The 16,497-nt window shown below is 42.8% G+C and overlaps 1 protein-coding gene across 1 annotated transcript in view; it reads left to right on the plus strand.

The window, feature by feature from the left end:
* AK5 (adenylate kinase 5) overlaps positions 1 to 16,497 on the plus strand; it is a 171,204-nt gene that overhangs the window by 76,991 nt on the left and 77,716 nt on the right. The window contains exons 7-8 of the mRNA XM_006129565.4: positions 3,340 to 3,430; positions 11,364 to 11,440. Coding sequence (XP_006129627.2) covers positions 3,340 to 3,430; positions 11,364 to 11,440 — 168 coding nt within the window. The remainder of the gene's footprint in view (positions 1 to 3,339; positions 3,431 to 11,363; positions 11,441 to 16,497) is intronic.

The following is a 16,497-nucleotide window of genomic DNA, read 5'->3' on the forward strand; positions in this document are numbered from 1 at the left end:
CGATGACCTCTCAAGGTTCCTTCCAGTTCTAGAGTTCTGTGAAGAGAATCCTAGACATGCTGTAGATTCTTGTGGGAGGGGGGAACTCTTAACTAGATGGCTAGGCAGGGTTTGATTTATTGACACCTGGTTCTTCAAACATTAGCTGCTTCCTTCCAGGGCACCCTGTTTCTCTCTGCTCAGAGTAAATCTAACAAATGAGATTTTCTCCAGAATTTCATATTTTTCCCCCCATTTTCAACTCTTTTTCTAGGTTTGCAAGGCAGAAATTCTGCCTCTACATGTTGATATCTATTATGATGAAAGGCCATCAGCAAACCTTCTTTGGGTTCCTTTTTGCTTCTGACATCTCTGTTAGGTGCTGAAATGAAATTAGTGAGAGTTCTGTACAAGTTGTCATGAAGGTCCATGAGGACCAATAAGTGGGGTGGTATGGATGTTGTGGAAGTAGGGACTATTAAGGGTTTTAGCAGGTTCCTGGACAAATCCTTGGATATCATTTTGCATTCTTAGCCAATATCCATGATAAGTATTGGAAGAACAGCTGAACTTCTCACCAATGCTAGTTTTCTGCTACCCAGCTCATCTGGGCTGTAGTAGGGTTTGCACCCTTGGAGCAGCATACAATGCATAATAAATTATGGAAATAGCACAAGGTGTAGAAATAAGATTGATTCTTTTAAATGAGATATCCTATTGCTGTTTGCATTGCTCTAGGAGAGGGCTTCCCAACCTGGGGTATGCGTACCCCAAGGGGGTACGAGAAGCTTGTCAAGGGGGTACAGGGAATATTTGGTAAATAACTAGATTATCCTAATTGAAATATTCCAAAAGTAGTAGTGTTAGTGAAAAAAGTTGTGGATTCTAGTCTAAAATTTATTTAATTTCATATTGAATAGGGGTATAGGAAGGTTTACTAATAGCCAAGAGGGTATGGGGACCGAAAAAGGTTAGGAACCCCTGCTCTAGGACATCATTTGTTTCATACCTTCTCTAAGAAATCTCCCCTTCCTCCCCCCAATGGATCCCTAACCAAAAAGACAGACATTGACTATAGCGCTGGAGCACACTTTTCAGCATAGTTTCAGACTAGAGAGGCCAAGTTCATCAAAGCCCATGAACTCACGTTTATGAGTGTACTGTTGTTTGCCCCTTAGGCTCATTCTCCATCACAAAGCACATTGGTCTGAAGATGAAAAATGACCACAAATGTGGAAAATTGTTCTAGGAAGCCCATTTATGATTAAAATTGTTTCAAGCATTATAGTCAAGAAAGGCGCTAATGGTATATATAAACACTCAGAAGGAGGAGAGCTTGTTTGGTTTAAACAGAAACGTAGTTTGGTGTGCAATGGATTGGGCTGGGAGATTGATTTAACCGTATGTCGACACTGAGGGTATGTCTACCCTACCCCGCTAGTTCGAACTAGCGGGGTAATGTATGCATACCGCACTTGCTAATGAAGCCCGGGATTTGAATTTCCCGGGCTTCATTAGCATAAGCGGGGAGCCGCCATTTTTAAATCCCCGCTGCTTCGAACCCCGTGTAGCGCGGCTACACGGGGCTCGAACTAGGTAGTTCGGACTAGGGTCCTATTCCGAACTACCGTTACTCCTCGTGAAACGAGGTGTACCGGTAGTTCGGAATAGGCACCCTAGTCCGAACTACCTAGTTCGAGCCCCGTGTAGCCGCGCTACACGGGGTTCGAAGCAGCGGGGATTTAAAAATGGCGGCTCCCCGCTTATGCTAATGAAGCCCGGGAAATTCAAATCCCGGGCTTCATTAGCAAGTGCGGTATGCATACATTACCCTCCTAGTTCGAACTAGGAGGGTAGTGTAGACATACCCAGGGTGTTTACTTTTCTCTTGGAAACCTGGCAGGCTTCAGTTAAGGAGAAAGAATAGTTTAATGGACGCAGATGTAAGTTTTCCCTTTATTGCTACATTCAGTTAAAATGAAGAACACTGAAGGCAATCAGCTGGCAACATTCAAATCAGTAAAAGAAACCTCTTCAAGCAGGCATTACTAGTTTATTAAGTAGGAACAATACATTTAAAAATGATTGAGTTGAGTGTGTCAGTGATAAATATCAGATACGAGGAAAAATAGTTTAAAATGATGGATCAGGACACAGGTCATAGTATAGGAGAGAGATTAGGGTGTAGGAAAACAGGAGTTAAACTTTGGACAAAGGATTTTATAAATGAGAGGAGGAAGAAAGTCACAAACTCAAGAAGCTACTGTACAATTATAAGGGGATTTTTACCTCCTGTGATTTTAAAAACTTATATTAACCAAGATAGTACACATACCAAACAGCAAAACATAGAGGAAACCTTTTCTTCCTCCATCTATTACAAGTAAATTCTCTAAAGTATATCCTTTTTCCAGTGACTCTCTGAAATTCCGATACATTAAAATGATTAATTTGTGTGCAGTTCTAAGACAGTTCAGAAGTTTCTAAACAATTTTGACAAATTAAGTGGTGTTACTTCTTCCCTGTAAAAATCAGGTGATAAGAAGTATTCATGTGATATGTAGTTTCATAGTCTCCACATAGTTGCTTTGGATGGCAGAAAAAATGTCACATATAGTGCTGTGTGTTACTAATAGGCTGTGTCTACATTGGCACCCTTTTCCGTAAAAGGGATGCTAATGAGACACTTCGGAATTGCAAATTCCACGGGGGATTTAAATATCCCCTGCGGCGTTTGCTTGACCATGGCTGCCGCTTTTTTCCGGCTCGGGGTTTTGCCGGAGAAAAGCGCCAGTCTAGACGGGATCTTGCGGAAAATAAGCCCTTTTCCGGAAGATCCCTTATTCCTACTTTCAAGTCCCCCTGCCCAGTCCTTTCAAGTAGGAATAAGGGATTTTCCGGAAAAGGGCTTATTTTCCGCAAGATCCCGTCTAGACTAGCGCTTTTCTCCTGCAAAACCCCGAGCCGGAAAAAAGCGGCAGCCATGTTCATGCAAATGCCGCGGGGGATATTTAAATCCCCCATGGAATTTGCAATTCCGAAGTGTCTCATTAGCATCCCTTTTACAGAAAAGGGTGCCAGTGTAGACACAGCCATACTGTTTCCTGAGGTTCTACCTTGGAAATGTCAGTCTTTTAAAATGACTCAACTTCTTTTTAATTGCAACCTATGAACAATGATGGTCAACTTGGCAAAAGAAAGAATCATAATGAAGGGTTTGAGTCAAAGCCTATGGAAGGAAATTGAAAGCTTCCAATTGACTTCAGTGGTTTAGGAATGGATTGCATTTTATATAATAGCATTCATCTAAATAATTCATCCTGTCCAGAAGTGTCTAACTTCCTTCTCCCTTTCCAACAGTTTGATGCAGATAGGGACGAGGAGGAGGTTTTCTATGACATAAGCATGGCAGTTGACAGTAAGCTGTTTTCTCCCAAAGAGACCATGGCAGGTGAGTTACTGTTCAACATCAAATGTAACAAATGTTTTTTGTACCCATCTCATATTGACAAAATACTGAAACAAACTCTAGACCACCTGCCTAACCCCCTCCAAATTGCTAAAGCTCTCAGAGAGATGGTGACGGAAGTAATGCCATTCAGAGCTCATCTCCAGGTCTGGGAAATAGATTGTTTATTTTACTGTTTAATGGGTCAAATATTTGGAGAATTCGCATAAGGGGAATTAGCATGGCTTGGATATGAAATCTCTGTGGGGGACCACAGTGGGCATGTCACCCACAGAACAGATTAGGTCCAGTGGCTCTACAGATAGCATAAATCCACATAGGCAAAAACCCTTGTGCAAGGGGAGCAGCAGGTAGCATCTGCTCCTCATCCTAATACATAGATGTAGCTGCCAATGGGCTCTATCGGCACATGTTGGAGGATTCCTCCTGCCCAGTCCTTCTGTGTTAGAGTGAATTTTCCTGTCAATGGGAACCTGGTACAAGACTTTGTTCTCCTTCAGGATAGGATTCAAAAGTGAGATAATCAGGCCTGCAGGTGAAGAGCTGTCATTTCAGTAATTAGCCTTTTCTCCAAAACAAAGGACACCAGACCAAAGAGGATACAGTTAGTTGGGAACCTCTCTTTTGCACAAAGAGTGAGAGGATTAATAAAATAGAAGCCAGTTAAAAGCTTTTTGTTTGTTTCAATAATGTTAAGATGTTTAGCCCCACTGCATTTTGTAGCATAATTACAGATGTAAATTGATTCATAATGACTAACAAACACAAACATATTTCTGAACACGTTCATGGTTTCACATCATCATATTTGATATGCCAAACCTTGAACTACTCTTCAAGATCCATGTGCAACCCCCTATACAACAAATATTTGGAGAAAGAAAGCTATGCAGTGCATTTGTAGATAATGATATTCTTTTCCATCGTGGCTTCCTGAGATATATTAAGACTGTTGCCAAGAGCAACAACCTCTCATGAAATTCCACCAATTTCAATATATTTTGTATTAAACATCTTACTGAGAGCAAAAATGAAACTGTTATTCTAACGCTGATTAGTTGTTTTTAAGTTATTTTTTCTTGGACAATGGTTTTCTAAGTATTTCTCTGGCTTGGAATGCTGAAATGTAAGCCCTATTAACTGAGTTGACTGTTCTTCAGAGAATTTCATAAAAGGACAATTTAATTGTATTAAATCTAACAGCTATGTGGACAAACCTAGGTTTCATAGAATTAAAAAAAAAATTATGACAATGCAAATGTAGAAAGCTCAAATACAATTCTTAAAAATATGTAGTGTGTGAGGATATTTGAGCCAATGTATGGATTGAAAAGTTGTGAGAATATATTAATTCTATGTTATTGAAAAATAAATGGTCCAGTCACTTAACTTGCATCGATGTGATTCTGTTACCTTTTAATAGCAAATTAACAGCAGCTAAATTTTGACAGATCATCATTTAGCTCCATGACATAAATGAACATAATTAATTAGGGTGGAGGGGAACAGTGCTTGTTAGTAATATGCATAAAAAGCTGATGGTAAAGACTTTTTCAGTAAAGATGAAGACAATGCAAAGCCTTTTGCAACGCTCATTAAGTGATACACAAGTGGAATTCCTGAGGTCATTAGCACAGGGGTACATTTCTGTTCTAAAAATCTAAACATCTGTTATATGAATAGGCCCATGATTTATATCTTGATAATTTTTCATAAATATTTTTGGAATTCAGCTTCATTATGACAAAAGACATATGAAAATTTAAGCCAACACTTTACTGAGAATGAACTCTCAATTTACAAGATAGCATAAATGCTGCCTTCAGTCTTGAAGATGCAAAATTTAGCAAGAAAGCAAATATAATTGCTGAAGTTGTTCCTTCAGTAACTCCTTGCTCTTTGTGGAGCTGATTATATAGGTAGGGGCGTACCAGTAAAGAAGTAAACTGATTTTTTTTCAAAAATGTACACAACTGTAATAAAATCGAGTCCATTTTTTCCCTTGGGAAAACATGGTGCCCAGACCCACTTACACACTGGAGAACGGAAAGAGATATTTCAGTTTATAAAAGCACCTTTTCTGATCACGTCTTGGTTTTTGCATTCTTTGACCCCATTCCAGCATAACATTAAGCATTAGGTTAGCTTTAAGCACAAGAGAAGGTCATTGAAGTCCCTGGGATTACTTAGATACCTGCTGGTAGCTCTGATGTAAATGGTCACATGCTTTATGTTAAGCAAACATGTCAATGCTGTGATGGAATGGGACAATGGAATGCAAAATGATTCACAGCAGCTAAGACTGTACCTCCTAGTGTTCGCCAGGTGCTAAAGTGCTTTGCACCTTTAATATTAGGAAGAAAGATGCAAAAAACGATAATAAAATTAAATAAACCTTATTTTCAATTTCAGGTTATTACCAGACCACTGCTACACATAAACTAGCCATGAACATGCACTGATGTGTTAAATAAAACATTTGAGAACTCTTTCCTCATCCATTTATTTGCCTAATCCTGAATTCAAAATTCTTTGTTTCCCCATTAACACTGATGATGGTACCACGAGATTAGCATCAGAAACTTGGTACATAAAGTTTTAAGTAAACTTCCCTCTCTCATATTTCAAGGACTTCTGGTGTGTTGGAACAGGCTTAAGCAAAATATGGCCTATGGTGCTGCCCGCCAAGCCAGCAGGTGCCCCAGACAGACTGCCCTGCAGCCCTGTGCAGAAATGCAGCTTCAGGGCTCTTTCTGTTTTAAAACTGGAGGGGCAGGAGGAGTTTCAGGAGTCGCCCCGCCACCAGCACATTCCCATTGGCCGGTTTCTGGCCAGAAACCAGCCAATGGAAGCTGCTTGTTGGAATAACAAGCAGCCAAGAGGAACCACACGCCCTCTCTTTGGCTCAGTTATTCAATGAAGCACATGGCCAACCCCAAGGGCAGATATCGACTGAGGGTTTTGGTTCTGTGCTGTGAGAGGGGGGCTGGGGCTGGAGTTCTGTGGCTGGGGCACAGGGGGTTGGGAGCCAGGGGGCTGAGGATGGAGGTGGAGTTCTGGGGCTGGGGGCCGGAGGTCAAGGGGCTGGGGATGGAGTTCTGGGTCTGGGGGCCGTGTTCCTCCTCCCCCGGGGCCAACCCCCCTCCCCCACGGGGCAACCCCCCCTCGTTCCTCCTCCTCCAGGGCCGACCCGCTCCCCACCGTGGCACAGGGGAAATCCCCCCACACGCTGCCTCTCCCAGGACTTACGCCCTTCCTGGCCGCAGGGAAGCCGTGCTCTAGGTAAGGCATGGGAAATGGAAGGGGCAGAGTTTGGAATTTGGCGCCCCATGCAACTTGGCGCCCTAGGCGGCTGCCTAGTTTGCCTATAGGCACGGGCCACCCCTGCAGGTAAGTCTCTTAGCCACAGCCTGCTTCTAGCACCACAGCCCTTTCCTGCTCCAACCCACTGCCCCCCCCACTCAACATACCCAAGCCCTCTGTCCCCCTCTTACACCCATACGCCCTCCCAGATCTGGCACCCCAATTTCCTGCCCCAGATCACAATCCCCTCTAATCCTAGGTCACATTCCAAACCCCTGCACTCCAGTCCCCTGCCATAGGTCAGAACCGCCTCCTTCACCCAAACTCCCTCCCAGACTCCAGTCTCCCTTCTATACCCCAATCCCTTACACCAAGCTCCCTTCCACACCCAACCTCCATCCCAGATCCTGCATCTCCTCCATTAATATCATCGAAGAGCGTGGTCCTCGCCCACTTTCCAAATCTTTGGCATGGCCCCCCCCATCAAAAATTATTGCCCACCCCTGTGTTAGAGCCTTTCCCATCCCCTTCCTTATCACTTCCATTATTATGCAGGTTGATCAGCTGGCCCCCTCTCACTCCCAGTCCCCTTAGAGTGGATGGCCAGCAAGCGTGCTCACTTAGTCACTTCCCCTACCATCTTGTAGTAGTAGGCTTTACTGTGGGTCCAGCAAGTTAGGCATGCTCCCCCTTATGTACAGTTAGATTGGCAAACTACTGCCTCCCTTCTCCATTCTTACCAATACTGCAACAATGGTATCCAACCCTCCCACCCCCACTACTTTGCCTTATTTGCAATAACCTCTTACTACAGCATACCATAAGGCATCTCTTTTAGGTTTATTTCATTTCACTCAGCAAAAGCACAGCTCTCTGTAGAATATTCAGAGAGTGACAGATGGTTTTCCTTTCGCTAAGTTCTCAGTGAAAACGAGAGAGAGAAAATCTCTTAATTTATCCTACCCTTCCTTCAACCTTGTAAAAGAGTTGGTGCTTCTGCGGAGAAGGCAGGCAGTTTTTCCTTGAACATGAGCCTTTATATTATGCACCATGTTAAAATACATAACTATTTGGGATTTTCTAGCTTAAGGCATGTCTACACTAAGAAATAATTTCAAAATAAGTAAAATGGAAATAACGCCTGAAATAAGAAAAACAAAATAGTGTCCCCCCAGTCTGGGGGAAACATTGAAATTAGAATCCGAATAGCACGTCCACACTGATTGGAGCCTGCCTCAGACCTAGAGCCCCCAGAAGCACTTTGGAGGGCAGACACTTGCTGTGGTTGCTTGGTCAGGCAAGCTGCGACACGTACTTTCAGGGGCCCTCTCTACGGCTGCATCTCACACACTGCTCCTCCACTGCCTTCCCCCTCACAGGACACAAAACAAACAACAGTGTTCTCTGGTTGCCCTTGGGGACACTACAGACTCACAACATGGAGCTGGAGCTGCTGCAAAGCAGTGCCAGGCTCACAAGCCTTGTGCTGCGTCTCATGGCGCAGTTCATCCAGACTGCCCACATGCTGCTCCAGCAGGATGACAACCAGGCCAGACTGGAGGCTCTTATCACCCAGATCCTGGCACTCCTGCTGCTGCAAATGCCCCTCAATCTCCTGGACACTGGGGAACACCGCTTCCGCTAGAGAGAGAACAGTTCGGACTAGTGGGATTGCATCGTCCTGCAGCAATGGAATGAGTGGTTGCAGAACTTCTGCATATGGAAGGCCACCTCCCTGGAGCTCTGAGAGTGGCTCGCCCCTGCCCTCAGGTGCCAGGACAACCAACTGATACTCATCGTCCCTGTGCAGAAGCACGTTGCCATTGCTCCGTGGAAGCTCGCCACACTGGACAGCTACCGTTACATGAGGAACCAGATTTGGTGTGGGGAAATCCATAGTTGTTACTGTGCTCCTGCAAGTAGCCAAGGTCATCAACCACATGCTGCTGTGAAAGGTCATCACTTGGGTAACATAGACAGCATCATTGATGGCTTTGCCACGATGGGCTTCCCCAACTGTAGGGGGGCCATAGATGACACTCACATCTCCATCTTGGCGCTCAACCACCATGCCTCAGACTACAGGAAAGGGTATTTCTCCGTGGTACTAAGTCCCTTGTGGATCACAATGGATGCTCCACCAACATCAATGCCAGCTGGTTGTTGATGGCCCACTCCATGCACGAGGCCTGGCTCTTCATCACCGAGGAAAGGGAGAAGCATATGGAGAAGCACTGAGGAAAGGGAGAAAGCACAGCCCACTCCCAATGCTCCTCCTCGAGTCTCCAAATGAGGGACTGCAGTCAAGCCATCTGTTCCCTCATTTGGTCCTCCCAGGTTTTCTTCCTCCTGAAGATCCCACAGAGTTGGGAAAATGGTGTGGAAGGTGAAGGACGTGCCCCGCTCACAGCTGGATCAGCTGTGACGAAAAGGTTACAAGGAAGTCATCCCAGGAGACACTGCGTGTGAAGCCTAGCCCTAATCACTGAGCCAACACTGAAGATCTCATTTCGGATGATGGTGATGTGCTTCGAGCCAGGCCATATGTTGCTAAGATAGCAGGCACTTTCCTGCAGGGGCATGGACGTCCCAGAGAGCATCACTACACTCTCAGCCTGGGGACAAAGCAGCATGGGAAGGTGCTGGCCAGGGCTTAAAGTATATTAAATGTGAACATTAACTTTCAGCCCGATCTGCACATTTAAATTTGTAATCTATTTTTTTTTAAATTACTTGTTTTCTACAACCAATATTTAATGTTAATGATCCTAGTTAGAGAGGAGATCACCACTCCCAATAGATAAGGAATATTAATGATAGTTTATCAAATAATGTCCAAAAGTATCTTTTAAAATAATTGGCAGCTCAGTGTAGGTTTTTCTCAATCAAGATTCAGGCTTACATTATCTACATTGATGCAATGGTAAGTTTGAGACTTCAGTTGCATAAAAATACAAGTACTTAATTAAGCTTATCATAGTAGCCTTAATTCTGTCCTTTTGCACCTATCTATAAAACAGGAACTTTCATTAGAAGCTCACAAAACACCTATACCAGAGTACAAAATGCAGCACAGGTGTATCTGTGGTGGTACAGATGGTAAAGTCTAATTCCTTTCTACTACCTGTAAATTAAAATAATATTGTGAAAGTACAAGAACATTTTTGTTTAAACCCACACAAACAGATTGTGGGACAATCCATCCCTGATGTAAATCCCATGAAATCAACAGAGCTACATCAAGGATGAATTTGGCCATTTATAATATGGATTACAATTTAAATAGCATTGGAGTCATCTGCTTTACAAAGCTTTATGGTTTTACTCATCATGCTATCCAGTTCTGCTCCTCATGTTCTCTTATTGTTCATCTCACCACCTACACAGATTATTACTATGCAAATGTTAAAAACAAACAAAAATAGCTGATGCTTAAATGGATTGGGAACTACAAATCAGAAAAGCATTTAAGGACTGTGCATGGTGCAGACAACTATCCATGTACACGGTAAAGGAAGGATTAGCTTTAATAGTGAAGAAACTATTTAAATTGAAGATTAGTGATTGTCAATACCGCTTGTTCTCCTGAGGATATTTTGTTGCAAGAGCAGACATGCAAATACAACCCACCAAAACATCCTTCCTGCTTCCCTGTCCACAACCCTGACTGATTACAGCAGGTCACAACAAAAATTATATTTATTCGCTGCTCTAGTGTTCTTTACTGCCCCCAACGTGGTAAACAGTGTTTAGGGATACCTTGGCTTCTTGACAGCTAATGTGTAGCTACAATCTAAATCTAGGACCTCTCTCATTATTTGACTTTGTTTAACTTTCTCTAAATCAGTGGAGTGGTGACAGCTGAGCATTAAATAAGAGGAGTAATTTTGTTTTTAATCAGTCTACTGAAATGATGGCAAAAACTAAAAAAGATATACTGATTTTATAGCATCAGAAATTCAAATAAACATGTAACAATGTGCCCAAATACTGGTGGGCTGTACTGAGATATGAATGGGGTTATTACTACTTCAGTAGAAAGAACAAGGAACCCTTCCCTTCTCCAGCCCAAGAAGAGGAGACAGATATAATCTGCCAGCACTGGAGACCAGAATTGGTGGTTTCATAATAGGTGTTTATGGGATGCAGTCTCTGGGGGCCATGGCTCTATCCTGCTCTATCCTCCAGCACCTCTGGCAGTACTAAGACCTATTTTCCCATTCCCCTGCAATCACTGACGTGATTAGAACAAAGCAAATGTAAAATGTAACCATTTTTGTTTTATTAGTATACACAAAATAGATGTTTTTCTCAAGTCTGTTAAGAACCATTAATTGAGCTCTGTGTGTATAAAATTATGTTTATTCTTCACCAACTTTGTAGTTAATTAAAATCCCAGTAACATTTATGTAGAGCATTGCGCAGCGTGTTACACTTTGCAGAATACACGGAAGGCAGTGTAATTCAGACAGTGTACTCATTAGAAGAGCCATTCATTATGTATACCGACAATGAAAGGGCCAGATTGAGGTAAAAAATATAACTGTGTCCCATCATGTAAAGTGAAACCTACTATTCCATTTCTGAAGTTTCATTTCCTTTCATATTTTAGGGACAAATGTACTTGATCCGAGTCCGATTATGGATTCTGGAGATATTCTGGATACTGAATTTGACTTTGAAGACCAGGTAATTGCTTATATACAGTGTTTCTTTTCTCTCCCCCACACACTCCTCCCTACCCCTCATTGCTTTATAGTTTATGTATATGTTGTGTTTTGCCTAAGTAAGATGGATTAAAAATTTTTAAAGTTAAGGGCTTTTGTCATGCCATGTAAGCAAGTATGTCACAGCAAAGTAGCCATTGCTTTACCAATACCAGATAAAGAGTACTTTGGCATTCAGAGCCATACTCTGCCATCCTCCCTTACATTTGAAGTTTTTTCCAAACAATTTAGAAATATGGCACGAATGGCTCAGTTATAAACAAACAGAATTCCGTCATGGTCGATTTCCCTGTCTCTCTAGGTGTATTTTATTTGGAATAGGGGCAGTGGTTAAACATTTCAGAGGAGATGGGCTAAAAAGAAAAAGGCATGGAATGTAATCAGAACTGAAAGGAAACATTCTCCATTTTATGGGATTCAGGGAAAAAACTTCTAAGACCAACCTTCCTCTTAGCTGCAATTTCATTCCTGTTGGGGGAGTCCAATTCAGATAGCCTTTTCTATGTCCATGGAAAAAGAGGTGGTCAGACAAGTAACCGTGCCACACTACAATTTAATCCATGGAGGTAGGAAAGGGCAGGAACTAGATATGCTCAGTCTGTTTATAGTTTGTTTATGCCTTGCCCTAATTACCCCTCCTCTCACAGATTGCACCTGTCCATGCAGGGCCAATGCATGGGAGGGTAAGAGGGGACATGTGCTCTCTGAGGGGTAAGGGGCCAGCCAGCCAGAGTGCCTGGGCATCTGATGCCTGCAGCAGGGGTCATTTCCCCCTGTATGCGCTGGCAGTGATGAGAGAAGCAAAGCAATGCGTCCCCAGTTCACTCTACTCTCCCAGTGTTTCACTCTGAGGAAGTCTGGGATCACCCCACACTCACTGGAAGGAAGTAGGGTGACGTGGCTGGGGAAGCAGCGTGAAACTGGCTCCTTCCCCTACCACTGCCAGGGAGTGCAGGAGTGCTGGACCCCTGACCCTGCTAGGCCCCTAGGCTGCATCACTCAGGGGAGGCAGAGTGGAGACAGAGCAAGGGTGAAGCAAGTGTGGGAAGGGGTAGAGCAGAGGTGGGGCCTGGGGCAGAGAGGGTTTGTTCTGGTCCTTACCTGGCTGGGGGGGCAGTCAGATGGCCGGTGTCCCCTCCTTCCCATTCCTCCTCACCCGTCAACTCTGTGTCCATGGCAAAACCTGTCTGAAAGGGACTCTGCACAGGGGGCACAGCCTGTCACACAACAGGTCCACACTAGTGACAGCAGGCCACATCTGTTGCAGAAATGGGGAAAGGCTTGAACATGGTCCTGTTAAGTAAATCATCACTGACTGACTGAATAGAACTGGATAATCTCCTTATTGCACTAGAGTATTTTACATGTCACATTTTCCTTTCCTCATTCACATATTCATACTTCAGTTTTCTTTTGCCAAATCTGATGCAAACACTTTCCAAGTCCAGTATATTTTATTCTCTTATTCCTATTTGTTTTACTCCCCATGCTTCCTTTTAACTGTTCTTTACAGCTTTTCTCTTCCCAGCCGTTTGATACACACACTCTCCCTTCCCCTGTCCATCGAGCAGCCTCACTTCTCCCTTCCAAACCTTCCTTAAAGCACACATTTCCAGCAGTGGTTCTCAACATGGCCTCTTTACCAATTAAAGTTTCCTTTGTTTTTTTGCCTTGAATTGATCAGATCTGTCTCTGTAGGACAAGGAGAGGGTCTGTTTGCTTTGTAACGTAGTGAGTGTATTGCTGCAGCACTATACAAATCCATAAAAGAATAATCACATATTTTTTAATCATAGGAATGCATGTTCCCTTGGCAAGGTCTTTGGAGAACATCTTATTCCACACTGCATTTACATAAAACCAAATTATTTTCATTGATCCTTAAAAGTGTAGCTCATGATTACAAAACAAGATTAACAGGAAAAAGTATGAGATTTATACTAACTGCTAATGTCATAGTATTGGGTCATTGTGTGTACAGTGGACTTTGCAGATGGAGGATTAAACTTACTTGTTGGTTAGCAGTATGTTTTGATGAGAAGACTGATATGGCACTTTAGACAATTCAGCAATTGAAAGTTTTCCTCCCACTGCTTGGGGTTGTCTCCCATTCTTGCCCAGAGCAGCACAAGGTTGGCAATGAAGCAAGATTATTGTCAACAAGGGAAAGGAGGAGAGGGGCGCAGGGGGATCAGATTTGAATATTTCCTAGCCCTAAGTACCAGAAACATCTGGTGCAGTTTTAAAGCAGCTTGTTGATAATGGCTGCCTTCATCGGGCAATGGAAATTATTAATATGGTCATTGATTCAGGAAAACCGATCAAGTAAAAAAAAAAAACCCCACAAGACAGATTTCTATTGCAGCTTATTCATGATTTTGGGTCTCTAAAAGTGTGATAGGCATTTAACAGAAATGGACAGAAGAAGCCAAATTGTACTCAGATGCACTAATAAGTTTAAGCGTTACGCAAGTGAAGGAAATATATGAAAGCAAGGGAGAAAGATTAGGACCAGGGTTACAATCACAAAACCATCCAGTTATTCACACATTTGCACATCTGAAAGACTAAATTAGAAAGTATCTTCAATAAAAGATAAAGTAAAATTAGATTACTAGGCTGTGTGGAAGTGCTTGCATTCAGTGATGAAACACATTTTGACTAGGATAGTGACTTACCACACGACAGGTTATTTAGTAATTTTCTCAAGCCTAAAACCTGTTACAGCAAGACTCTCAAATGAGGTAGGATGCATGTTTAGATACAAGTGTGTCATGTGAGGATGTTAGTGCATAAAACAGCTATCAGGCGGAATGTGAGGGCTAAGTGGGTTGGTTTCCAAGCAACCTTATAGCACTAAGCTACTAAAATAATAGTTGAGATTTAGCGTAACATCTTGGTAGCCATTGAGCAACAAGAGATAAATGCATCTGTGTTTTACTTCTGTATGGTAGGTGCTACTTTCATTGGGGCAGAGCATCAGCATGGGCTGAGCAGCAGTTGGCACAGCTGAAATAGAGGCACAAATAGTTCTGTTGTACCTACTACATTTTGGGAGTGCTTTGGGTCTAAATGGTCCAGGGGTAAATTAGGACAGCCTGTGGACTGCATTATTTTATGTCACTTGCTAATGGCTGCTTGAGACCATTCTGGCAACCAATAATTACCCCACCCACCCACACCTTGTACTGGCAGCCAAGAGGATGGAGATGGTATAGGAACCTCTAGGATTATGCTACCCAAGGATTCCCACACACAGAGGAGAACCTCCAGTATACAGCTGTGCTGACTTCAGGACAGTGCTTCACTGTGCAAAGCAGCATTAATTGCCAGTCAAGATCTGGCTCTCTTTCTAATAGTTTAAACTGATTCCCTGTGTTTGATATAATTTATAATGTAAATTAGGCTACCCCTACACCGCACAGTTATTTCAGAATAAACTATTCCAGAATAATTATTCCAAAATGTGCTATTTTGAAATAAACTATTTTGGAATAATTATTCCACATCTACACTGCAGGGAAGCTTCAAAATTAGTCCAAGGCAGGCTTCCCTAATGTAGACATGCTCTCTTAATTTAGAGCCCCAGAAGGAATAACTTAGAATGGCCCTGTGAGGGGATATTTTGAAATAGAAGTGGAACGTCTACACACACCTTGTTTCTAACAAGCTATTTTGGAATAGGCGTTATTCTTCGTAGAATGAAATTTACAGAAGTTGGAATAAGCTTTCTGTTATTTCAAAATTATTTCAAAACAACAGAATTGTTGTGTAGACGCTCGCATAGTTATTTCCGAATAATGGCTGTTATTCCGAAGGCCCTAACCATTGTAAGGTTACGCAAGGGAAGCCACCTAAACTGAAGAAATTCACAGAAGCAAATTTCCAGATAAGGATTACGTTTCCATTCCTGATTACAGTAATTCCTCATTTAACACGGTAGATACATTTCAGAAAATCGTGCTAAGTGAAAACGTGTTATGCGGGGTCAATTTTCCCATTGAAAATAATGGAAAAGGTGGGGGTTGCGTTTCAAGCGCACGTGCACTTGCAGCTCCAGCCTGAAGTTGTTAGCAAATGGAACCGGGACATAAGGTTGGGGGAGAAAAGGGACTGGGTTATTGCAGGGAGGGGAGATGTTTGGCTCTGAAGAAGGGAAGGGAAGGACAGGGGAGGAGGCTTGCAGCTGTCGGTTGGGTTTCTGGCCAGAGCGGGTCACCGGGGAACTGTGCAGCGAGCGGCAAACCTCTGCTGCTTTGCAGGGAGGCAGGGGAAGCCTCGCGCAGCTCCTGACAACCAGCCAGCCATAGGGGAAATTGTGTTATTGTGGGGATGGGGTCATTTGTTTGAAAAATATCCCCTAAAAAAAAATTGTGCTATCACGAAAACGTGTTAAGCGAGCACGTGTTAAATGAGGAATTACTGTATATCTGAAACTAATGAGTCTAAAAAACAGTGTCAGAGATGGTGTAGACAGACGCATTTTAGAAATACTGTTTCGAGAACAGTTCCGAAAAACCCACACAGTGCATTCAATTCATAATTTCTTATGGATGGGTGGGCAGACGGGAAGCATTTCCAGCAAATGGAAGAATCAGGGCTGGATATCCCAACCTCCTGCATGTTCCCTATAAATTCCACTGTATTGCTTTACATGTATAGTCTACCAAGTCGCTGTTCCTAAGAATCTCATGCAGACTTTTTTAGGACTATTGATATCTGACTATTCCTCTTTTTCTGGGTTATGATTTCTAAGCCTATCAGAAGGTAAATGCAGTTACAGAAGTCAACGCACAGCATCTTATGCCCAATCATGTCTGAACTGCAGCAGCTGAATTCTTTTCCGCTGCCAAAAGTCTTTCTAGACTGCTGCCTATCAAGGCACATCTTGGAGTCGATGTATTCTGTTCAATCAAATGTTTAAATATAGAATACCTCTTGTTGACCTGTATTATGACTAACAGTGGGTCTGCCAGAGAGGTATAATGCTCTTGTGAAGTTGTACATGATGAACTGGAA

Source organism: Pelodiscus sinensis, chromosome 9, assembly GCF_049634645.1.
Source record: "Pelodiscus sinensis isolate JC-2024 chromosome 9, ASM4963464v1, whole genome shotgun sequence".
NCBI classification, from domain to species: domain Eukaryota; kingdom Metazoa; phylum Chordata; order Testudines; family Trionychidae; genus Pelodiscus; species Pelodiscus sinensis.